The 24,962-nt window shown below is 43.7% G+C and overlaps 1 protein-coding gene across 1 annotated transcript in view; it reads left to right on the top strand.

Moving 5' to 3' along the window:
* Positions 1-24,962, top strand: part of LOC139277517 (pleckstrin homology domain-containing family G member 4B) — a 176,355-nt gene that overhangs the window by 85,214 nt on the left and 66,179 nt on the right. Inside the window, exons 4-8 of the mRNA XM_070896064.1 lie at positions 11,205-11,399; positions 15,187-15,310; positions 17,113-17,206; positions 20,095-20,181; positions 23,073-23,189. Of these exons, the coding sequence (XP_070752165.1) occupies positions 11,205-11,399; positions 15,187-15,310; positions 17,113-17,206; positions 20,095-20,181; positions 23,073-23,189 (617 nt within the window). The remainder of the gene's footprint in view (positions 1-11,204; positions 11,400-15,186; positions 15,311-17,112; positions 17,207-20,094; positions 20,182-23,072; positions 23,190-24,962) is intronic.

Here is a 24,962-nt window from a genome sequence, read left to right as displayed (position 1 = left end):
GCAGAAACATCCCCCCTCACCCCCGCCCCCATATTTTCTTTTCGGCTTGTAGCATTTTTTAAGGAGGGGAAAGTGTTTTCTCTTCCAATTTAAAAGTGTTTTCCTTAGTCCAAGAGCCTGGTGTAGTCCAGTCTACAGACATCTCTATCGATCCTCCAGACTTCTAACTTTCTATCTCAAATGATCTGGCCAGGACTGGCAAACTCACGTTGCTGAGGCAATCTAAGTATTAATGATAGTCTGGACTGAGGTAGAAATTAGACTCTCGTTATATGGAACACTTTGCCTGATCTGTGTAGTCAGCAAAGGATTTTGAACTCAGTACCATGAATGCTAATATCAATTACTGTCCTAACCCAAGATTACATTTGATGCTAACAACCAGAAATCAATCTTTTATCCTTACACTTGCCTTTGTGCAACTTAACTGTATTGCCATATATATATTCACTCTTAGAAATCTGTGGAGTTGAGTCATAGAAACATCGAAACCTACAGCGCAGAAGGAGGCCATTTCGGCCCATCCTGTCTGCACTGGCTGACAAAGAGCCACATGGCCCTCGGTCATCAGTCCTGAAGGTTACATATAAACCGATTAACAATGAACATTGGCAGACAGGTAAAGAGCATCCGGTCCAGCCAGTCCGCCCCACACAACTGCGACACCCCTTGCACCACAACATTCTACACTTCACCTAAACCAGAGCCATGTGATGATCTGGGAGAGGCAAAAAAATCAGATTAAAAATCCAGGCCAATTGGGGAAAGAAATCTGGGAAAATTCCTCTCCCAACCCATCCAGGCGATTGAAACTAGTCCAGGAGATCACCCTGACCGTATTCGATTCACTGCAGTACTTACCATCGTATCTGCGCCAGCCAACAAAAGGTTATCCAGTCTAATCTCAATTACCAGCTCTAGGTCCGTAACCCTGCATGTTACAACACTTCAAGTGCCCATGTAAGCACCTTTTAAATGTGGTGAGGGTTTCTGCATCCACCATCCTTCCAGGCAGTGAGTTCCAGACCCCCACAACCCTCTGCATGAAGAAGCTTCCCATCAAATCCCCTTAGAACCTTCCACCAACCAACTTAAACCTATGCCTCCTCGTAATTGACCCCTCCACTAATGGAAATAGGTCCTTACTATCCACTGTATCTAGGCCCCTCAAAATTTTATACACCTCAATGAGGTCTCCTCTCAGCCTCCTCTGCTCCAATGAGAACAAACCCAACCTATCCAATCTGTTCTCATAGCTAAGATTCTCCATTCCGGGCAGCACCTCGTAAATCTCCTCTGCATCCTCTTCAGTGAAATCACTGAATAATATGGTGACCAGAACTGCACGCAGTATTCCAGCTGTGGCCCAACCTATACAATTTAAGCATAACCTCCCTGCTCTTATGTCTATGCCTCGGCCAATAAAGGCAAGCATTTCATATGCCTTCTTAGCCACCTTATCCACCTAGCCTGCTACATTCAGGGATCTGTGCATAAGCACTCCAAGGTTCCTTTATTCATCTACACTTCTAAGTGGCCTACCATTCATTGGCCCAGAAATTCCTCTGGGGGTCTTCCCGCGGGCAATTGCCTCCTCGCTGGATATTTTTTACCAGTCTCGTCACCGAGAGCATGCAGAAATCAAGCACAGTCAGCGGAAGGAGCGTGCGGCAAACCAGACTCCCCGCCCACCCTTTCCTTCAGCCACTGGCTGTCCCACCTGTGACAGAGACTGTGGTTCTCGTATTGGACTATATAGCCATCTAAGAACTCATGCTAAGAGTGGAAGCAAGTCTTCCTCGATTCTGAGGGACTGCTTATAATGATGATGATGATGATTCCTGTCACAAAGTCCTGATTGCATTTGGTCACAGAGCAGGTGTTGTTTGTTTATACAGTCTGCACGAATTGGAGCCATTGACTCCAATGGTGCATTGTGGCTGAGAAAGATTATTACAGTGTGTTTTAGTAACAAGGGCAGGATCTGATTAAAAATGAGATTGACAGTGGATCGTTTGTAACTGAAATGAGCTTCCGGCCACATATCCGCAGCATAACTAAGACCGCTTATTTCCACCTCCGTAACATCGCATGTCTCCGCCCCTGCCTCAGCTCATCCGTTACTGAAGCCCTCATCCATGCCTTTGTTATCTCTAGCCTTGACTATTCCAATGCACTCCTGGCTGGCCTCCCACATTCTACCCTACCTAAACTAGAAGTGATCCAAAACTCAGCTGCTCATGTCCGATTCTTATTTTCAAATCCCTCCATGGCCTTGCCCCTCCCTATCTCTGTAATCTCCTCCAGCCCCACAATCCCCCGAGATGTCTGCGTTCCTCTAATTCTGCCCTCTTGAGCAATCCTGATTATAATCGCTCAACCATTGGTGGCCATGCCTTCGTTTGCCTAGGCCCCAAGCTCTGGAAGCCTCTGCCTAAACCTCTCTGCCACTCTACCTCTCTTTCCTCCTTCAAAACACTCCTTAAATCCTACCTCTTTGCCGAAGCTTTTGGTCATCTGCATTCATTTCTCCTTGTGTGGCTCGGTGTCAAATTTGAAAAATCTCATTATGTTCCTATGAAGTGACTTGGGACGTTTCACTACATTAAAGGTGCTATATAAATATAAGTTGTTGTAACTACCATTGCAGCTTTTTTCATATTTTTATACAGAAAATGGGCACAGAGGTTGTTACAGTTACAGGTATTGTCTTTTCAGGCACTCAATTACATTTCCTACTGACTGGCGCTGGAACAGCATAGAATCATAGAATGGTTACAGCCCGTCGAACCTGTGCCGGCTCAATAGCAACAGTAGACTCAAATGGTGCCATTTTCCCAACAGTTGGTGCTGGTGGGGGTCATTATCTCTGATTTGGATAAACCTGAGAAAACCGTCTCCCCTTCCCTCCTTAAAAAAAACATTTATTCAATTGAACTACTCCAGTTCTTCAATAGGCTTCCATAGGCTTCAATACCAAGGCAAGCACGAGCGCCTTTCCCCACTCCGCCCTGCTCATACTGTTAATGTTCTTAAAAGGATCCCTCGCAATAAAACTTACTGTAGCTGTAGTCAGAATATATCCACTGCACAAATTGCCATACAAACTAACTTGGAATCTAAATCCCAACCAACTGCAGCACGTTAAAGGTTTATTTCAGCTATAAAAAAGTGAATTCAGAATTTCTGCACTCTAAACGATTGATAGGTATCATACCAGTACAGCATTACTGAAGATTCATGATGCTCACATATCTGTGCTCTATCTGCTTAATGTGGTTTTTATCATTACACTTTTGTTTCTTGGAGATTTCCATGCACTTGAAAATAGTCTTTTGCTCAGACAATCCAAAATATATTTAAAAATGACAAAATTTAGCTATCTGATCTGCTCCCAAACTCCCCCCCCCCCCCCCCCCCCCCCCCCACACCCCACAATTGAACCTCCATTTTAAATTTAACTGTGGCTGGTTGAGTTTCTCAGCCCTCGTGAAACCCACCAGCTAATGGAAGGTCAGGAGTGCTGGATCCAGGAAGTAAGTGACTTTCCGCTTACCTCCTGGATTTAGCGCCACTACCTAACCCATCCCCCGCGATCGCAGACCCCCCTTCCCCAGGCCTCTGATTCCAACCCCCCCCCCCCAGGCCTCTGATCTACCCCCCTCCAGGCCTCTGACCCCTCCCTCTCCCCAGGCCTCTGATCCCCCCCCCCCCCAGGCCTCTGGTTCTCCCCCCCACCCCCACTGCAGGCCTCTGATTTCCCTCCCCTCTGATCTTCCCCCCCTCGCAGGCCTCTGATCCCCCCCCCCAGGCCTCTGATCCCCCCCCCAGGCCTCTGATCCCCCCCCCCAGGCCTCTGATCCCCCCCCCCAGGCCTCTGATCCCCCCCCCCAGGCCTCTGATCCCCCCCCCCCCAGGTCTCTGATCACCCCCCCAGGCCTCTGATTCCCCCCCAGGCCTCTGATCCCCCCCTCAGGTCTCTGATATCCGCTCCCCCCCGGGCCTCTGATTCCCCCCACCCCCAGGCCTCTGATCCCCCCCAGACCTCTGATCCCCCACCAGACCTCTGAACCACCCCCCCCCCCAGGCCTCTGATTTCCCCCCCCCCACCCCAGGCCTCTGATCCCCCCTCCCCTCAGGCCTCTGATCCCCCCCCCACCCCCGCCAGGCCTCTGATCCCCCGCCCCTCAGGCCTTTGATCCCCCCCACCCCCGCCAGGCCTCTGATCCCCCGCCAGGCCTCTGATCCCCCTCCTCCCCCCCCCCAGTCCACTGATACCCCCCCCCCCAGCCCCCTAGGCCTCTAATCCCCCTCCCCCGCTCCTCCACCCTCACCCGCTTCTCTGGCCCTCCCTTGCTCCTTCGGCCGCCAATCATTCCCAAAGCACCACCTCCCCCTCCCCCCCTCCCCCACCACACTTCCGGCCCTCCCCATGCTCCTCCAGACATCCTCCATGGTCCCCCACATGATCTATCCTCTCTGTGACCAAGTGCCGCAGGCCTATCCACCAGCAGCTATCCAGCCTCTCAATCTGGCTGGCTGCGGTTGGGAAACAGAGGTTTGCCATGTAAATCAGTCCCTGGCTTTAAATTTGGCAGGGCCTGTGGGAAACCCATTTTCCTGGGTTTCCTGACTGCTTTGGAATGCCACCCCCCCCCCCCCCCCCACTCCCAACCCGCCTCTCCATTAAAATTCAGGCCACACTCACACAGCTCTCTCTAAGCAACAAATCACTTCAGCAAACGTGGTCTAGGTCGTTCTGCCACTGATGACCATAAAGTCCAGGACTGTGGTACAGGTTGACCTCTCCTTTCATTTGTTACCTCATTCAATCCTGCAAGAATCTGCCTGCTGTACATAGCATGATGGGAGCTTCCAGCTCACTTTGTTAGTTATTTATTGCGAAACCTAGGCGGAGTTCAAAGTTCATAGTGCATGATACCAGGGTTGAAAAGAGTAGGAGAGTGAACAAGGTAAATCAAGAAGTGATTAGATGACACTAAGCTTTAGTTTTAAAAGCCTTCAGATTTTTGATGGAAGTGGGGGAACAAAATTCTGTTTTTAGCTGTTTACACTGTTTCTTTGGGGGTTCCATTGATGATTGGCCTTAGAGCCCCGTGGAAATTCCAGATGTATCTTTACAGCTTGGATGGAAGAGGAGAGGGAAGTTCAGAGAAGCAATGACAATGATATTATCAATAAAGCAGAGGCAAGAAAAATGATGATAAAACGAGACACAATGGATGTTGGAGATGGTGAGATGGGTGCCTATCAGAAGACAAGCTTTCTTGTAATACATACAGAAAATGACACGACAAGTCTGTCAATATCTGAAAGGAGGAAAGGTGTGTTTATGTTAAATCTTTCATCAGAACTCAAGAAGCCTTTTCTTGAGCTCGTCCAAGTTGTGGGAGGTATTAGCAGAGCCATTTCATGTTGAAATCAAGTGTGCAAACCTTCAATCTATCTTGCTACAGTTGTATTTTCATCTCCTCCCTAGTAAAAAAAAATAAAACAGTCTCACTTTCAGGTATGTGGAAATGTGAAAAACACATTTAAATAATGCTGACAGTAAACATGGCCTAAAGGTACAGTCAGATCTAAAGACTGCGCTCATCTATATCGAAAACTCCAAGCGTGATATGCAGGTCGCATTAATTATTGCCTAAGCTGCTGTTCAAAGAAAATGATAAAGATCCTCCAGGTCGCCAAACTCTCTATGTAGGTTGTTCTATATAGGACAAGATGCAAGCTTGGAGTGTGATACAAAACACTAATCCATTGAGCAGGTCAGAAGATGTCATGAACTACAAGAGCAAAGGCCAAACCGTTTGTCCGTATCTGCTGTTGTTCTTACCCTAAGCACATGCCAGCCTGTGTTCTTTTTCTAATAATAGCAGATCTCCAATGCTGTCTGCAGTATAGTTGTGATGCTTAACTTCTAATCTGGCCTGTCCCTTTAAAGTCACGGCTCAAGTACTCCCTGTGAAAATCCCAAATAATTTTGAATGATTGTAATTTTTTGGTAAATTTACTGATTGCAACATGCTTGCTTGTAAATTTAAAGCTCCTGGTCGGAATGAAATACCTATCTTACTTCATCTTTTTTTTTAAAGATTGTTTTATAACACATTGTGGCATCTGGATGTGACTGATGTATGCTAGATACAACACTTTCATATATCGACCAACAGATCTTCATTGTGCCCCTGACTGCAAGTTGGAGGATACGCTGTTTTATAAGGGCAACAACTTGCACCTATATGGTGCCTTTCACGTCCCAGGGCAGGAGCAATATAGCATACACCACACATTGTAGTATTTTGCTGAAGTAAAGTTGCATGTAGTTTTATGTGTCCTTGTAAACTACCGCCCCATCTCCAACCTCCCTTTCCTCTCCAGAGTTCTTGAACATATTGTCACCTGCCAAATCCTTGCCCATCTTTCCTGCAATTTCACATTTGAATCCCTCCAATCTGGTTTCCATGCCTGCCACATGACCAAAATGGCTCTCCTCAAAATCACAAATGATTATAATCGCTCAACCATTGGTGGCCATGCCTTCTGTTACCTAGGCTCCAAGCTCTGGAACCTCCTGCCTTAACCTCTGTGCCTCTCTACCTCTCTTTCCTCCTTCAAGACGCTCCTTAAAACATACTTCTTTGACCAAGCTTTTGATCAACTGCGCTAATTCCTATTTATGCGGCTCGGTGCCAAATTTTTTATCTCCAAATACTCCTGTGAAATGCCTTGGGATGTTTCACGATGTTAAAGGTGCTATATAAATACTGATTGTTGTCGTTCTTGTTGTGTTAAGGCCAAAAGGGCCTCATTGTTGTGCATTCTAGTACCTGTAGTCAATTAAGAGCTAATTGCTGTTTGGCAACTCCATAGTCCAGTTATCCCAATTCAATTATATATACACAAATTGTTGCGCCGAGCACACATTTTTGTTCTTCACACTTCATGTATCAAATTTGGGCATCGCACCTTTGTGTATGGAAATTTTGCATCACACTTGTGGTACTTGAAAAAAGAAAAAAAGATTGTCTCAAATTTAACTTCATAAAACAGCCCATAACTAAGCAAATAAAGAACTTAACTAGCACACTGCAAACAGGAAATTGAGAAAAATGTTAATCAAAATTGAATTGTCAACAACAAACTATAAGGTGAATCTGAACCAATCAATTCAGTCCAATATTCGTGTAAAGTTGATTTGAGCTAGCACCTTTCATTTTCCCCAACTGAGTTACAGCTAACAGTAAAATGTATCACATAAAAAGCCAATAAAAAGTTAACCAATTCTGCATGCAATGCATATTCTTATTCATACAGTTGTACATATGGTGTCATAAATCCCTCGAAAATGTTTTCTCAGAGATGGTTACTTTCTGTTACGAGCCTGAATGATTGATTAAAGCTTGAATTATTGGCTTCGGTTTTGTTGATAGTTTTTTCCATAAATATTATGGTTTCTTCTAACTGGTTAGTTATCCGTGTTAATGCAGGCAAACCCTTCCCCTCTTCATTTTGTCTCCAGATTGCAGTTAAGACTCCCACCCTTTTGAATCGAATGAAATTCACAATTCTTTGTATAAAGTGCAATAGTGCAAACCTTTTAATGATCTCAGTAGATCACGAAACATTACTGCAAAGCCACACTCAACCTCATCCTTCTGTGCCTCTTATCACATCCCCATCACTCTGCCTTCCCTACTCTACCCCTGAACATCCTTATTCACTTGGATAGGTTAGGTGAGTGGGCAAATACATGGCAGATGAAGTATAATGTGGATAAATGTGAGGTTATCCACTTTGGTGGTAAAAACAGAGAGACAGATTATTATCTGAATGGTGACAGATTAGGAAAAGGGGAGGTGCAGCGAGACCTGGGTGTCATGGTACATCAGCCATTGAAGGTTGGCATGCAGGTACAGCAGGTGGTTAAGAAAGCAAATGGCATGTTGGCCTTCATAGCGAGGGGATTTGAGTACAGGGGCAGGGAGGTGTTGCTACAGTTGTACAGGGCCTTGGTGAGGCCACACCTGGAGTATTGTGTCCAGTTTTGGTCTCCTAACTTGAGGAAGGACATTCTTGCTATTGAGGGAGTGCAGCGAAGATTCACCAGACTGATTCCCGGGATGGTGGGACTGACCTATCAAGAAAGACTGGATCAACTGGGCTTGTATTCACTGGCGTTCAGAAGAATGAGAGGGGACCTCATAGAAACGTTTAAAATTCTGACGGGTTTAGACAGGTTATATGCAGGAAGAATGTTCCCAATGTTGGGGAAGTCCAGAACCAGGAGTCTCAGTCTAAGGATAAGGGGTAAGCCATTTAGGACCGAGATGAGGAGAAACTTCTTCATCCAGAGAGTGGTGAACCTGTGGAATTCTCTACCACAGAAAGTAGTTGAGGCCAATTCACTAAATATATTCAAAAGGGAGTTAGATGAAGTCCTTACTACTAGGGGGATCAAGGGGTATGGCGAGAAAGCAGGAAGGGGGTACTGAAGTTGCATGTTCAGCCATGAACTCATTGAATGGCGGTGCAGGCTAGAAGGGCTGAATGGCCTACTCCTGCACCTATTTTCTATGTTTCTATGTTTCTATGTTTCACACCAACTTGCCACCCATCCCTCTCTCTCTCTCTACCTACATTAGCAGTTCCCCATTTCACTAGCCACCCCTCACACTCACCCTCATCCTTGTCCAATCATACCAACCAATAACACACAAGGGTAGGCACTTGGGTCTTTTAGCCAATGTTCATATATCGTTAATGTTAATGTGTTGTCAAACATTGAAATCTTTATGTTCAGGATGTTGCGTTCTTGGACAGATTTGTGAGCACCTTTGGAAGTGGCTTGGTGAGTTGTAGTGAATGGTCAGACATAACAGTACCTCCCACAATGGTGATAAGTGTGAAAGGAATGAGTTGGACATTGCAGGGATGCTTTATGGTGCTGGGGTGGGGTGGTGCCAACCTGGTGCAACATGTGGCAGGCAGGGTGTACAACATGAAGTGAAGTAAATCTGGCCATGGTGAGGCCATCCCTGGCCTCCGGGGCAGCAATGTGGTCGGGTGCTGATGTCCTGTGTCCTGTGTAGCATCAGGTGATTGTGGAGAAGGTTGCATTTAGGGTGAGGGTTAGGGTTAGTGGTGATGTTGGTATGTTTAGTGATGTTGGTGTTGGGGCTGATCGTGGTGGGATTCTAAGGAACAAGGTGATATTTTTTCAAGGGCATCGATGCTGCTGGAATAGATGGCAGGTGAGGTTGGGATGACAGAAACGCCCTGTCAATGGTGAGAGAAGTTGCTCCAAAAAGGTGACAGTGAATAGAGAGTTCACTGCAAACACTTCCAAAGTGCATGTAGCTCAAATACTCTTCCAAATCCCGAAGGTTTCAACTTCTGACATTGGAAAGTGAACAGCTGTGAAATGGTAGCTTTTATACCACTTCTGCAGCTGTCAACTAACCAAAGCAATGGAGAGTCACTGAGAATCTGGCACACTTACCTAGCATGAAACCCGAGGCACGACCAACCCATCAAAAGTTTGGTAAAATTGTAAGTGCCTGCTTTTAAGCCTCTTAACTAGCATTTAAATACCTTTTAATGATGTTAATTATCTGTCCCGCCGCTTGCTGTCGGGTCTGCTATCTGAACGCAGATCGGACAGTTGAGAAACTCACATGGAGGCGGTTCAGAGCGGGATCCTGACCCGCTGTCAATCAAAGCCATTTTGATTCCAAACCCGCACTCGCAGGGCTGGGAAAATTCCGGCCTGGGAATCAGGCTAGTGGGGCGGGATGCAGAAATTAGTAGCTGAAGCAGGCAAGAGATCTTTTTTCAATCCTTTGAACCCAACAATCTGCAACTGAAATGAATGCGTTTAGTGCTGCCATGGTATTTAATCGCACAATAGGTCTCAAGCTTTGAGGATGAACAAAGTTTTAAAAGTGATCTTGTCCTCCTTGCTACCACAGTTAGATTTGATAACAGTTGGATCCTGATAGCGGTGTAACTAGTTTATCAAAGAATGTTCTGCTTTAATCAGATTGCATCTTGATAAAAAGAAGATATACACCAGGGATGAGTGGTTTATGCAGAATAAATTGCAGATTGATGGTAGCTACATAATTAATGAGCAGCAAAGTATGTTTAAATGATGTCCAATGTACAAGTCGGTTATTCTATGGAACGAATAGCCTCTAATGTTTATTATAATCAATATAACACACTTTATATTTGTTGAAAAATCTTTAGAATTTAAATTCATCTTATCTATCTCCTCCCAATGATCTCTCTTTCTTAAGGCAGCTCGTCATGCCAGAGTATTAGGTTTCCATTGTTGCTGGCAATTCCCTGGTATCTCACTGAAATAAATATTCTTCAGGTGTGAGTCTAAACAGAGTGCTGGCAGATTGTTAAACTGTGAGAGCCATCAGAGGCATGACTGATTTAGCCCTTCCTTTTGTTAATACATTCACAGTGTCAAATAGGTAGAAATCTGGAATGAGGACCCTTGAAATGATTTTAAAGTACATTTTAGAGCCTCTTTCAAATCAGCTGGCTCAGTACAGACGAGAGAGGTAATTTTCACTTTCAGCCCAAGGCGGAGAACTGGCAGTTATGGATAAATTGCCCATTATACATCCTGCCCGATCATCCTTTCCATCAAAGTTAGTGGAAAAGACATTATTTGGGGGTGTATAATGGATGGTCGATGCATAACAGTCAGTTTTCTGTCCAAGTCCCAAGTGAAAATAACCCCTTGGGGTCTTGCTGGTCTGTGAGGTTCAGAGTTATACTCGCAGCGGCTAGGGGAGCCCAGTTTTCACTTTCTGTGATTCTGTCCACACCAGTTGGCTGACTATTAACTGCCCTCCAAAGTGCATTAGCAAGCCACTCAGTTGCATCAAACCGCTGTAGCAGTTCAGGTAAAAGTCCCACCACCACACTCTGAGGGAAACTGGATAATAAATGCTGGCCTTGCCAGTGATGGCCACATTAAAAAAACAATTTCTTGAGTGAAAAAGTTGCAGGGGTCAGGTATGTTTTTACCTGGAGTTAATTGTACTCTGTTGGGAAGATAATATTTGTCCTCCTTTATCCATCTCTAAGGAAATTGGATTATCAATGAGGTTGGATTAGTGTTTGGTTGATTAACCACTGCACTCCTCTCTTTTCTCCAACAGATTTCAGTGCAGAGGTCAGGGCTCGGTCAGAAGGTCCCCTGCCGGTGAGTCAAGGAGCTGAGGTATTTGTGACAACTCCTGCGAGTTTACCAGCCAGTGACTTTTCTTTATCAGAACGTCACCAGAAGAGGTTTTCTACACGATCCCTGGATCTGAACAGAGATCTGCTACATTCAGGAGTTGCTTGTTTACCAGGTACCCTTCTTTCCAGTCAACTTGTCAACATAAGCAAAAAAAATCACAGGCGCATATGTAATCTTAGTGTGATTTACAGCATAATGACATGTTGACAATAATGTGAAGAACATTGAAGTCTATGGGCTGGAATTTCCAATGGCTTACCGCCCGGTTTCTGGGCGGTATTGGTAATCAAGTGAGCGAAAATTTTCTTACCTGAGTTACGTCGGCGGTTTTGATGTACCACCGGGAAGCGGACCGCCGGCGTGCTCCATCCTCAGATCGCCCTGGTGCAATATTTGGCTGAGCGGTGACCTGTAGGTAAGTTTTTAAAAAAATGCTCATGAGGATCATCGGAGCTGAACGGTAGGTGAGTAGCTCGGCAAGTAAAAGATTAGTAATTGGATTTTTACTAATTATTTTAAAAATGTGTTGTGGTGATTTAGTTTTAAAGGGGCTTGGGAATGTTTTTTGGATTTTTATTTTTTAATTCTTTTTATTGTTTTTCTGTAGTTCGGCCCAACCCGCTGCCTCGGGGTAAATTTTTTTATTTTTTACATTTTTTGCCCATTTTGTTTAGGAACCGCACAATCGATCCTAAATTGCACTTTTCGCCCAAAATGGGGGTGCAAGGCCCATGTTTTTTGCTTGACGGATTTTTTTATTTTTTGGGGGGAAGTTTTCACCGGCGATAATCTTCCCAATCTAAGCGGTCTTTTGGGCGGCAATTGGGCACTGGCAGGCTGATAGGAAATTCTAGCCCATTGTTTTCTAAAAATAGCTGTTTTTTGAACCAGTAGTTCTCAAACCCATGCATCTTTAAATCTCTGTCGTATGAGATCACCTGTAATATAATAAAATGCTATTCAAAAAACACTTAGCAACAGCAGGCAAAAGATTACTGAACTCTGATGATCCTGGGAAAAGCGGATGTTACAGTGCAGTAAAAGTATACAAGATGCATTCAAATGCAGCAGATCAATAGTTGAAATGTGTTCCTAAATATTTTTACATCCAGAAACTACAGGCCAATCAGCCTAACATGGGAAAGTTTTAGCGACAATAATCTGGGCTAAAATTAATTGCCATTTGGAAAAATATGGGCTACTTAATGAAAGTCAGCATGCATTTGTTAAAGGCAAATTGTGTTTGACTAACTTGATCGAGTTCTTTGATGAAGTAACAGAGAGGGTTGATGAGGGTAATGCAGTTGATGTTGTGTATATGGACTTTCAAAACATGCATAACAAAGTACCACATAATAGACTTGTTAGCAAAATGAAAGCCCATGGGATTAAAGGGACAGTGGTCAAGTGTGAACGGTTGTTTTTCAGACTGGAGGGAGGTATCGAGTGGTGTTCACCAGGGTTCGGTATTAGGACCACTGCTCTTTTTGATATATATTAATGACCTGGCCTTGGGTATACCAGGCATAATTTCAAAGTTTGCAGATAACACAAAACTCAGAGGGTAGTAACAGACTTCAGGAGGATGTAGGCAAACTGATGAAATTGACAGACGTATAGCAGATGCAAAATGTAGAGAAGTGTGAAGTGATTTTTGTAGGAACAATGAGGAGAGGCAATATAAACTAAATGGTACAATTTTAAAGGGGGTGCAGGAACAGAGAGACCTGGGGGTGTATGTCCACGAATCTTTGAAGGTGACAGGGCAAGTTGAGAAGGTTGTTAAAAAAGCATATGGGATCCTTGGCTTTATCACTAGATAAATGGTGTGCAACGGCCAACACACGTTAAAAAAATTCACGCACAGGCATCCTCCACCCTTCAAGATGTAGTTCGGGACCTGGAATATTAGATCCTTCATTGAAACATCTGTGAATTCATCCCTTTTCGGCGTGGAAGCAAGTCATCCTCCTTTCGAGGGACCGCCTATGATGATGAGAGGAATATAGTACAAAAGCAAGGAATTTATGTTAAACCTTTGTAAAACGCTGGTTAAGATTCTGCTGGAGCATTGTGTTTAGTTCTAGGCACAACTCTTTCGGAAGGATGTCAAGGCCTTGGAGAGGGTGTAGAAGAGATTTACAAGAATGGTACCAGGGACGTGGGACTTCAGTTAGGTGGAGAGACCAGAGATACTGGGATTGTTCCCCTTAGGTCAGAGAAGGTTAAAAGGAGATTTGATAGAGGTGTTCAAAATCATGAATGGTTTTGAGTAAATATGGATAAACTGTTTCCAGTGACAGAAGGGTCGATAAACAAAGGATACAGTTTTAAGGTGATTGGCAAAAGAACTAGAGGTGACATGAGGAAACATTTTTTTTTCACAGCAGTTTGTTATGATCTGGAATGCACTGCCTGAAAGGGTCGTGGTAGTAGATTCAATAGTAACATTCAAAAGAGAATTGGATAAATACTTGAAGGGAAAAGATTTACAGGGCTATGGGGAAAGAGCAGGGAGTGGGACTAATTGGATAGCTCTACCAAAGAGCCGGCACAGGCATGGTGGGCTAAATGGCCTCTTTCTGTATCATTCTATGATTCTATGCTATGCTCCGTGTAGGATGCATGCATTTTTTGATGCTTTAAAGAGGTGGAATGCTGGCTGAGGATCTTGGTGGTGGTAAGGTGGCTGGGGAAAGAGCAAGTCCGCAGTAGCCTTGACTTGATAATGTCGGAGTAGATTGGCCATTATTATGTGGCACTTTCATGTCTTAAGTACAGTTCCCATCACTTACAGCATCCAAACTTATCACAGGCAGCCGTCCATATCGGGCAAATGGCATTAATCATTCGCCATTGCCATCGGAGGTAATTACAAAGGTGTTTTCTGTAGGCTTATTGAGGGTGCTGAATATTTCAGGCAGTTCAGTAAGTTCTTTCCCGCACCAACCCATTTAAAGAGCTCTGCTGATTTCTGGCACAGTCAGGTCTTTGAGCAGCTTCAATCAGCTGTTCGCATTTGGTTACAAGTGCGACTACCTTAGTGATGAGATTCACAATACAACTGCTAACAAGTGGGAGAGGTGGTTACAAAATGGAGATCACCTGTTTTTAAAAAACTATGTTATATAAAAACAGGAAATGCTGGAAAGGCCACTGAGTATTTGTTTTTATTTCAGATTTCCAGCATCTGCAGTATTTTGCTTTTATTTCAAAATAAAAAAGATTTGCTTTTATATAGCGCCTTTCACAACCACCGGACGTCCCAAAGCACTTTACAGCCAATGAAGTACTTTTTGAAGTCTAGTTATTGTTGTAATGTAGGAAATATGTTGGTTACTTACCATTTTGGTTTTACTGTTCACTGGGTATAGCAGGTAAATCGCATTCACACCGCTATAAACTGTGGGGCTGTAAGAGATGACTCACACTAGGATATTAAGATGCTTTTTAAAATGTGATACTGCGTTGTTCAGTGCCTTCCATAAGCATTGGAAAATGCATATTCATGTGGAAAACAGCATATCACTACAGAAGATCCAGCTACCTAAAACGTTAACTCTCTTTCTCTCTCCACAGATGCTATCTGACTTGCTGAGTATTTCCAGCATTTTCTGTTTTTATTCCAGCCATAACTGAGTTAGGAACATGGAAAGTTAACAGTTTACTTTCACGGATACTGGAAAATTCTCCTCCTCTGGGTATTGTGGCAGATGTTCAGAAGCATCCGACTTCGTGACTGGGGCTTGCATTATAAATACATGTGTTCTGTATGTGCATAAAGTACATCTTTGGTGCATTATGGTATTGAGCGAATGCCAATGCAATTTAATGAGAGAGCTGGATGAATGGTGTACAAAGAACTTAAGTAATTTTGCATTCTTTTCTAATCTTTGCAGGAAGCAGGGATAAGGCAGGGAGAGCCGTGTTACAAGTCTGCACTGATCATAGGCTCTTGCAGAGTCGAATCTGCACCAGTGATGACCTTGCCAGGCTTCTCCTGTACCTCTGCAACCTTCCCAGGTGAGACGTTCCTCCAGTATTGAAGCTTGCCGGCAGGAAGTCATTTCAAACTTCGAGAAATCGTACATTTTTTAGCTCGTATTTCACCGTTGCAAAAATAAAGCCCAGTACTATATGGGGCAGCGTGCAGGCAGACTGATGTGTTTAATGGTGTGAAAATTAGGTCTAGTCATAACAGTGGTAATGCACTGGCCGGCCAAAAAACACCCAGCTCCACTCAGACTTGGCTGGTCTGTTCAGACCAGGGCAGGAAACGAGCTTTAATCGGCTTGGCTGGATTTAGAACCTTGCTTGGAAAAAGAAGAATGTTCTGTGGTTCAAGAAGCTCGGTGTTGAAATGATGAAAAATTGGAGCACGTTCTCGCTTGTGCTACTGAGTTAGAACTCGGCACTTTCAGTGCTTGGCTGTGAGCTTCGAAAGAATGGGGTCAGCTTGCGGCCATGTTGAACAATCTGTAATTATTAAGCTATTTGTGTACTAAGTATGATCTTTGGGACATTGGATATCAGTACTGCACGGGGCTGTCAGTGTCAGTAGACCTTGTTTTGTTTATTTCATTCAGTTATAGGCAAAGTGTTCTTTGTAAATTACCGTCAAAAAAATCCAGAAAAATAGTGAAACTGCATTGTTCCTGGTGTGACAGCTTCATTCTGTACCTTTCTATAAGTGTCCAGACATTCCAGTTATCTGTTGATATCTGTACCATTGTTTGCAGTATGGCAGTAAAAAGTCAACATTGACTGTTTAGTACTGCCACCTACTGGCAATAAAAATATCATTTATATTGTAGTTCACCATTAGAAAGCATTTATATTCACCTTTCACAGCCTCAGCATGTCCGAAGGCACTTTACTGCCAATGAAGTAATTTTGAAGTGTAGTCACTGTTGTAATGAAGGGAAACATGGCAGCCAATTGGCGCACACAAAATTCCCTCAAACAGCAATGTGATAATGATCAGATAATCTTTTTTAGTGATGTTGGTTGAGGGATAACTATTGGCCAGGAAACTGAGGTGAACACCAATGCTCTTCTTTAAAATAGTGCCTGAGAAGGTAGACGGTTTACCGTCTCATCTGAAAGACGGCACCTCTGACAGCGCAGCTCTCCCTCAGCACTGCACTGGAGTGTCAGCCTGGATTTTTTGCTCAAGTCGCTGGAGTGGGACTTGAAGCCAACCTTCTTACTCAGAGGCAAGAGATATAGCAGAAGCCATAAAGTAGTCTCCCTTAACCTATCCAAACATTCGACACTATACTCCGAATACAGGCTAACCACCAAGGGATTTTATTTAATGTTTGTTCATGTGATTTGGCTGGTACATTTATTACCCAGCCCTGCTTGCTCTGAGAAGGCGGTGGTGGGTCTTCTCCTTGAACTGCTGCAGTCCATGTGGTGTTGGTGCTGCCACAAAAGTATTAGGCAGGGAATTACCGGATTTTGACCCAGTGACAATGAGGAAAGGGCGATAAATGTCCATCAAGATGGCATGTGCCTTGAGGTTGATGGTGTTCTCATCATATTTAATTTCCTTTACTCATCTAGTGACTACATGCTTTCTTGCCCCCAATCTGTAACTGTAATTAAAGATGGAAATTTTTTCTATTGATTGCAAACAAGGCAGATTCCAGCCACAGTTGACTCACATTGATATGGAGAATGCACCTCGTTTCCATGATGCATGTTTGGACATCCGCAGTTAATTATTACCACGATCATAAATGGTAATCAAAAAACAGAAGTGCAAACTTGATTGTACAGCAAGGATGCTTTAATTTTATACTGATCCTTTCTTATCACAGGAAGGAGGTTCGGGATCTGGGATTGACTGTTGTTGTGGATGCCAGGAAACGCCCACCTCATCTTTCGTTATTTAAGGCTTTTGGATCACTGCAGGTGAACATGGCTAAATATCAGATTATGGAATGTCCCATGGATATTTTTAAAGGCTCATCCCAACTTATCTTTGTTAATACGAACATACTAAAAATGACAGATAAGTGAAGACCCAGTGGTCCATCCAGCCTGCCCCACACAACTGTGCATTACAATATATACACTCCACCCGGAAGACATGTGACCTCCTGAGAGAGGTGAAGAGCCCAGGATGATTTGACGGGAAATAAAACTGCAATGTTTCTCTCAGACCCCTTTAGATGATGGAAACTAGTTCAGGAGACTACCCTGATTTAGGTTACAGTATACTTACCTCTTGTATGAGATGATTTCCACCCTAGTCAAAAACAGGTCCAGCTCTTGCTTGAAGGAATTCAGGGAATCTCTGTTCACCGCTTGAGCCGGCAGCCTGTTCCACAGTTCCACTATTCTCCAGAAAAAGAACTACCTCCTAACATCTAATCTAGTTCTGCCTTTATATAACTTGAGATTGTGACCCCCTGCTCTTCCCTAATCTATTTAGTTGAAACAATTTGTCTACCCAAACACAATCTAATCTCTTCATCATCTTATAAAGCTCGATCAAACTGAGGTAAAATTCATAAATTCCAATTGAAGACATCACTTATCCAGACCAAAGGTTCCCTACAGTGGGGCATGCTATGCAATCTACTTTGACACTTCCATGTTAAGGTTGTCACTAAATGCTTTTTCTCTAATCACTTCACCCAGCTTCCCACATCATCAATTATAAAATCATTTTTAAAAACGCATGCATTACATATAAAATAAAAGTGATTTGGGGGCTAGGCTCTGATTTCCAATCTGCCACAGCCTACCCGAATCTTCCAATCAGCCATTGTCTTGTGCATGAATCCCCTAATCTGCTCTCGCTCCGATCTTTATCCAAATCTATTTCTTACCACTCAGCAGTTTGAACAGTGCATAAAATGGGTCAAAATATGTTACAAGGAAAACAGACAGAGAGAAAAAAAAACCCGGAACAGGAAAGCAGAGGAGGAACAGTGATAGTGAAAAGTTGAAAGAAAGTAAAGTGAGAAAATAAATAAAGAATCAGAAGAGAGGAAATTAGAAGTGAAAAGAAAGAAATCGAGAAACAGGAAGCGAGAAGATAAAAGAGTGGAGGAGAGTTATAAGTAGAAGGGAAGAGAAAGGGGCAGAACTGAAGGTGGAGAGAGATAGTCAGAAGTTAAGGAGAGGAGGGAGAACATAAGAACATAAGAATTAGGAGCAGGATTAGGCCATACGGCTCTCGAGCCTGCTCTGCCATTCAATAAGATCATGGCTGATCTTTGACCGCAACTCCACTTTTCCGTCATATCTCTATAATCCCTTGATTCCTCTAGACTACAAAAATCTAACTATCTCAGCCTTGAATTTACTTAACAACTCAGCATCCAGAGCCCTCTGGGGTAGAGAATTCCAAAGATTCACAACCTTCTGATTGAAGAAATTCCTTCTCATCTCTGTGTTAAATGGCTGACCCCTTATCCTGAGACTGTGCCCCTAGTTCTAGACTCTCCAGCCAGGGGAAACAACCTCTCAGCATCTACCCTGACAATTCCCATCAGAATCTTGTATGTTTCAATGAGATCACCTCTCATTCATCCAAACTCCAGACAGTATAGGCCCAATGTACTAATTCTTTCCGCATAGGATAACCCTCTCATCCCAGGATCAATCTAGTGAACCTTCGTTGTACCGCCTTAAGACAAGTCAGTCCTTCCTCAGATAAGGAGACCCAAACTCTACAAACAAATTGAGAAAGATAGCAATGTAAATTTAGCAAACATTGCTTTAAGTATTACATATATATATTATTTAACATGTTAAAGGCACTAATATCTATATATATATATATATTAGTGCCTTTAACATATTAAATATCCCAAAGAACTTCATGCCCAACAATAATAAGTAGTATGTTTGGAGGATGATTTTAGAAGTGGAGACAGCAGCAGTAAATTGGAGGAGTTTACGGGAGAGTTCCAGACCACGGGGCTAGATGGCCGAAAGCTTTGCCACTGACGATGGAGTGGAAGGGTGTGGGGGAGATACAGAGAGGCCAGAGTCAGATGTGCAGATGGCACAAGTTGATACAGGGCTTGTGGAGGTTGCAAAGGTAGAGAGGGATGAGGCTTGGAGAGATTTGTAAAGAGGACAAGCATTTTTAATTCAATTAGTCAGAGGATGGGAATCCAATGGAGATTGACAAAGACAGGTGTGATAGGCCAGCAAGGCGCAGTGTGAGGTAGGATGTGGGTGGCAGAGTTTCGGATAAGGTGAAGTTTATGTTGGGTGGAGCTCAGGAGGCTGACGAGGAAAGCGTTGAAAGCTCAGCCTCGGTTACGTGCTCAGGATCTGGAGTGAAACTTGAACCCAGAACTTCCTAACTCAGAGGTGAGAGTGCTCACAGAATTAAATAATTTGTATAGTATGGGAGTTAATGACAAACATTGGGATAGATTTTGGTCTTTACCAGCTGGGCATAAAGCTTTGTCATAAGGCAGATCGCAGAAAGGAAAATTGGATGACACGCCTATGGTAGAACCCTTCCAGTTTTCCTTCCACTAATTTAAACGGAATGTATATCCATTGTGGGCGCAGGTCTTCACTGTCCGATTTTCCTCTCTGTGCTCCCCTAAGGTGATGCTTTACACCCATGCGGCAAAAATGAACCCGACCCCATTTAGAAAACACTTCTGCAGTAACGAGAGGTCCACCAGAATGGAATATTTGACTATCCAAGTTGAGTTTGTGTATAGTTGCAAAGTCAAGTCTGGGATGTGGTATTCTTGCACAATCTATAAATATATATTGTATAGATGTTTCCACTATTTCAAACACTTTGTTGTTTAATTCTGCAGGAGTTTGCTCCCCGCTCCATTCATTGTGCGCTGATATTGACAGATAAGGAAACAGCTCTCAAGCTGGAGAAATGTCCAGGAATATCAGTAAGTGCCATTTATACCATTTGAGAAACACAAACCGATACTGATTTATTCCACACGGACCTGTTACGTTAGCCCTTTATGCTTTCCCACAAACACAGATCTGTCCTTCATTTGGGAGCTTGTGATGGTCTGGGTCTCACATTATCCGCTGTTATTGTCACTCTATACTGGCTGACGAGGCATGCTTGTCAAGATGGCAAAGGTTTTTGTGCCAACTTCACTAGCCCATCCCTTCCAGCATCCCAGCAAGGCAAGGTACTGAGCTGAGCAACACAGCTTAAAACCGCCCAGAAGTTCAATCAAGGGTTAGATTTAAAGGCGGATCCAGGATAGAACACTATATTATAACACACAAAAGCAAAATACTGCGGATGCTGGAAATCTGAAATAAAAACAGAAAATGCTGGAAATCTCAGCAGATCGGGCAGCAGCTGTGGAGAGAGAAACAGAGTTAGCGTTTCATCGATGACCTTTTATCAAAACTGGAAAAAGTTAGAGATGTAACAGATTGTGAGAAAGTATAAAGGCAGGTAAAGGGGGGTTGGGACGAAATAGAGACCTGCATTTATATAGCGTCGCTCATGACCACTGGATGTCCCAAAACACTTTACAGTACTTTTTTGAAGTGTCATCATTCATAGGCGATCCCTCGAAACGAAGATTACTTGCTTCCACGCCAAAAAGGGATGAGTTCATAGGTGTTTGAATGAAGAACCTAATATTCCAGAACTACATATTGAAGGGTGGAAGATGCCTGTGCGTAGAATTTTTAACGTGTGGTGGCCGTTGCACACCAGCCACCACACGGGCTTGACAGAGCTAGGTCTTAGTCCAGTGGCAAGGATTAACCAAGACGACTGGAGACCAGCTCTGCTGTCCTGTGCTCCGGTCACTTCCCTCTGCATTCTCTCGCCGTTCCTTCCCCCCAACCTCGCCACTCCTGCTGTATCTGCCCATGCTCCAATCACCGACCTGGTCTCCTCCTTTAGTGCTACATTGGCAGCATTCTCTTCTCTAGCGAAGACAGATGCAAAGTACTCATTTAGTACCTCAGCCATACCCTCTGCCTCCACAAGATACCACCTTTTTGGTCCCTAATTGACCCCACCCTTCCTTTGAACCTTTTTACCATTTAATTATAAATGCAGTGCATTAACAGACATATCAGTCAAGACTTAACCCTAACCTGTCCTCCAAGCAAATTACATGGCTAGATAATTTTTTTTTCTTTGAGATGTGGGTGGTGCTGGTAATCCTGCATTTATAGCCTGCTTCTAGGTGCCTTGAGGACCAACCACACATGTGGGGTTATAATCACATATAGGCCAGACCAACTGTGAGCGGCAGGTTCCTTTCCCTGTAGGGCATTTATGGATCAGTTCTTTTTTTCCAGGGAAAATCAGCAGCTATTTAACAAAAAATTGAGCTCAGGATCTCTGGCCAAGTACCATATACCACTGGACTGCTGCACTGAGATAGCATCTTTGAAGTGTAGTCACTGTTGTAATGTAGGAAACCCAGGAGTGTTTGTGGGGACTCAGCAAGTTCCCACAAACAGCAACGTGATAATCAGATAACCAGAAAATCCGTTTTTGTTATGTTGATTGATAAATATTGGCCAGGACACCACGGAGAACTCCCCTCCTCATCGGAATAGTGCCATGGGATCTTTTATGTCCACCTGGGAGAGCAGACAGGGCCTCGGTTTAACGTCTCATCTGAAAGATGGCACCTCTGACAGTACAGCACTCCCTAACTGTACTGGAATGTCAGCCTAAATTTTTGTGCTCAAGTCTCTGGAGTGGGATTTGAACCCACAACCTTCTGACTCAGAGGTGATGGTGCTACCCACTGAGCCACTGGCTAACATGAAAGAACAAGAGGGCAGGTCTGAGATAGGGTGGAAGGTAGGAGAGATTAAATGACAAAAGTTACAATGGTGCAAGGCATAAGGGGGTGTGGTCATGGGACAAGTAAAGAAACAAAGGATGGGTCTAACGGAGGTGTTAATGACACCAATAGAATTATTACCAGCACTTGCTCTCCGAAAAATTGGGAGCTGTGGTTATGACTGAAATTGTTGAACTCAATTTTGAGTCGGGAAGGCTGTAAAGTGCTTCATCGAACAATGAGGTGCTGTTCCTCGAGCTTCCATTGAGCTTCATTGGAACAGTGGAGGAGGCTGAGGACAGAGAGATCAGAGTGGGAGTAGGGCGGAGAATTGGACTGCTAGTTACTGGAACCTCATATATTTGAGAAAATACTTTATATGAGCAAGAGATGAGTCAAACATGACTATTCTGATCAGTGAGCGCCACCTTAACGTCCCATTTGAATGTCTCTTCATTCTCATGGCTAAACACTTTATAGCCCCTGTTTATGAAAGATTAAATTGGGGCTTTTCAAAAAACCTGCTCAAGAGTAGCAAATCTCTGGCATTTGTCAGCATTTACAGCATTGCACAAAGGTGTGGGTGTTTCTGCTGTGTTTTATGCATTTACAAAATTTTGTGTGCAAATTTTGTTTGAACACAAATAGAGCAGAAGAAAGAGAAACATTTCCATGTGCGCACACACACTCTCTCACACGCACGCACGCGCACAACACTGATGTGCACACACTGACGCGCACACACACACCTCACTCACTCACTCACTCACTCGGTAGATTTTACACACATCAATACAGGAGTGTGCATTATACCAGTATCATAGTTATTATTGTGAAAAAGGCTGGAAATGGTTGCTAGGATTTTTGTAGTTGTTCTTAATTATTGTTCTTAATTATGTTTTTCAAACACAAAGCCATTTCTTAAACATTTTACAATTATCAATACTGCTCTTTAATAGCTAACTTGAATTATACAATACATATTGTTTTTGTTTTATCAGATGGAAGTTTTGACATCCTTGAAAGCCCTGTATAAGTTAATTGACAACAACCAGCTGACTGAGAATCTGGAGGGGACATTTCCTTACAATCACTCCGAGTGGATTCAATTCCGTATGGTCAGTCATACAGTGAACATCACTGAGAAACTTTACTGGGTTTAATAGAGAACAAAAATGTAGATTGTGTTACATTTTGTATTCATTCCAAACATTCCAAAAACATATTGATAAATATGCTTTTTTCATTGCACCAATTTCGATGTGAAGTTCTAGTTTGGTGCATAATTGAGCTAAATATGTACAACAACAATATGTACCTCTATTGGCTTTTCTCACATACTTGCATATGTTGCTCAAACTGGGTCTCAATTGGATTGGTTGGTCTGGATCATTGGCGAGTGCCCCCAAGGTCAGAGATAAGAACATAAGAAATAGGAGCAGGAGTAGGCCATTTGGCCCCTCAGGCCTGCTCCGCCATTCAATAAGATCACGGCTGACCTGATCTTGGGCTCAGCTCCACTTCCTGCCCGCTCCCCATAACCCTTTACTCCGTTATCGTTCAAAAATCTGTCCATCTCCCTCTTAAATTTATTCAATGGCCCAGCCTCTACAGCTCTCTGGGGTAGAGAATTCCACAGATTTACGACCCTCTGAGAGAAGAATTTCCTCCTCATCTCATTCATGAGGCCTAGTAGGGCACTATGGGCCATGCAGGAAAACATTTTTGGAACAATTGGATGATGGGATTTTAAAACTTTGTTTTTGGGATGTGAGAGACGCAGTCAAGACTACATTTACTGCCCATCTCTAGTTGCCCTGAGGTGGTGGGTCTTCTCATTGAACCGCTGCAGTCGTTGAAGTGACGGTGCTCCCATGATGGTGTTAGTTAGGCAATTCCATCATTCTGACCCAGTGACAATGAAGAAAAATCAATGTCCAAGTCAGGATGGTGTGTGACTTGGAGGGGAACTCGGAGGTGCTCTTGTTCTTCGTAATGGTAGATGTCGCAGAGGAAGGAGGTGCTGGCGATGTACCTTGGTGAGTTGCTGCAGTACATTCTGTTGATCATATATACTGCAGCCACAGTATGCTAGTGGTGGAGGGGGTGACTATTGAGTCCTGTGGCAGGGGCAGTAATTAAGCGAACTGCTCAGTCCTGGATCATGTCAAAGTTTTTTGAGTGTTGTTGCGGCTGCATATCCCATCCATGCAAGTGGTAAGTTTCCCATCACACTCCTGACTTGAGCCTTGTAGATAGTGGAGAGGCTGGGAGGGGTCAGCAGGTGAGCCACTCATCGCAGTGCACTTGTAACCATGGTGATAATATCAGAGGAGTTGTGAATGGAGCTGAGTACTGTGGAATCATCAGTGAATAGCCGCCATTCCTGATCTTATGATGGAGGGCTGGTCATTGATGAAGCAACTGAAGGTGGTTGGGCCAAGGATGTATCCTTGAAGGACTGCTGCAGTGATGCCCTGAGGCTGTGATGACTGATCTCCAACAACCGCAACCATCTTCCTTTGTGTCAGGTACGACTCCAGTCACTGGAGAGCTTACCCTTTGACAGTGCAAAAATATATAGAAGGCTAGATAGAGAGAAACTATTTCCGCTGGTTGGGAGTTCTAGGACTAGGGGGGCATAGCCTAAAAATTAGAGCTAGGCCTTTCAGGAGTGAAGTTATGAAACACTTCTACACACAAAGGGTGGTGGAAGTTTGGAACTCTCTTCTGCAAGCGGCAGTTGATGCTCGATCAATTGTTGATTTTAAATCGGAGATTGATAGATTTTTGTAACCCAAAGATATTAAGGAATATGGGGCATAGGTGGGTATATGGAGTTAGGTCACAGATCAGCCATGATCCCATTAAATGGCAGAATAGGTTTGACA

This window comes from Pristiophorus japonicus, chromosome 12, assembly GCF_044704955.1.
Source record: "Pristiophorus japonicus isolate sPriJap1 chromosome 12, sPriJap1.hap1, whole genome shotgun sequence".
Taxonomy (NCBI): domain Eukaryota; kingdom Metazoa; phylum Chordata; class Chondrichthyes; family Pristiophoridae; genus Pristiophorus; species Pristiophorus japonicus.
This window is presented reverse-complemented; position numbering and strand designations above follow the sequence as displayed.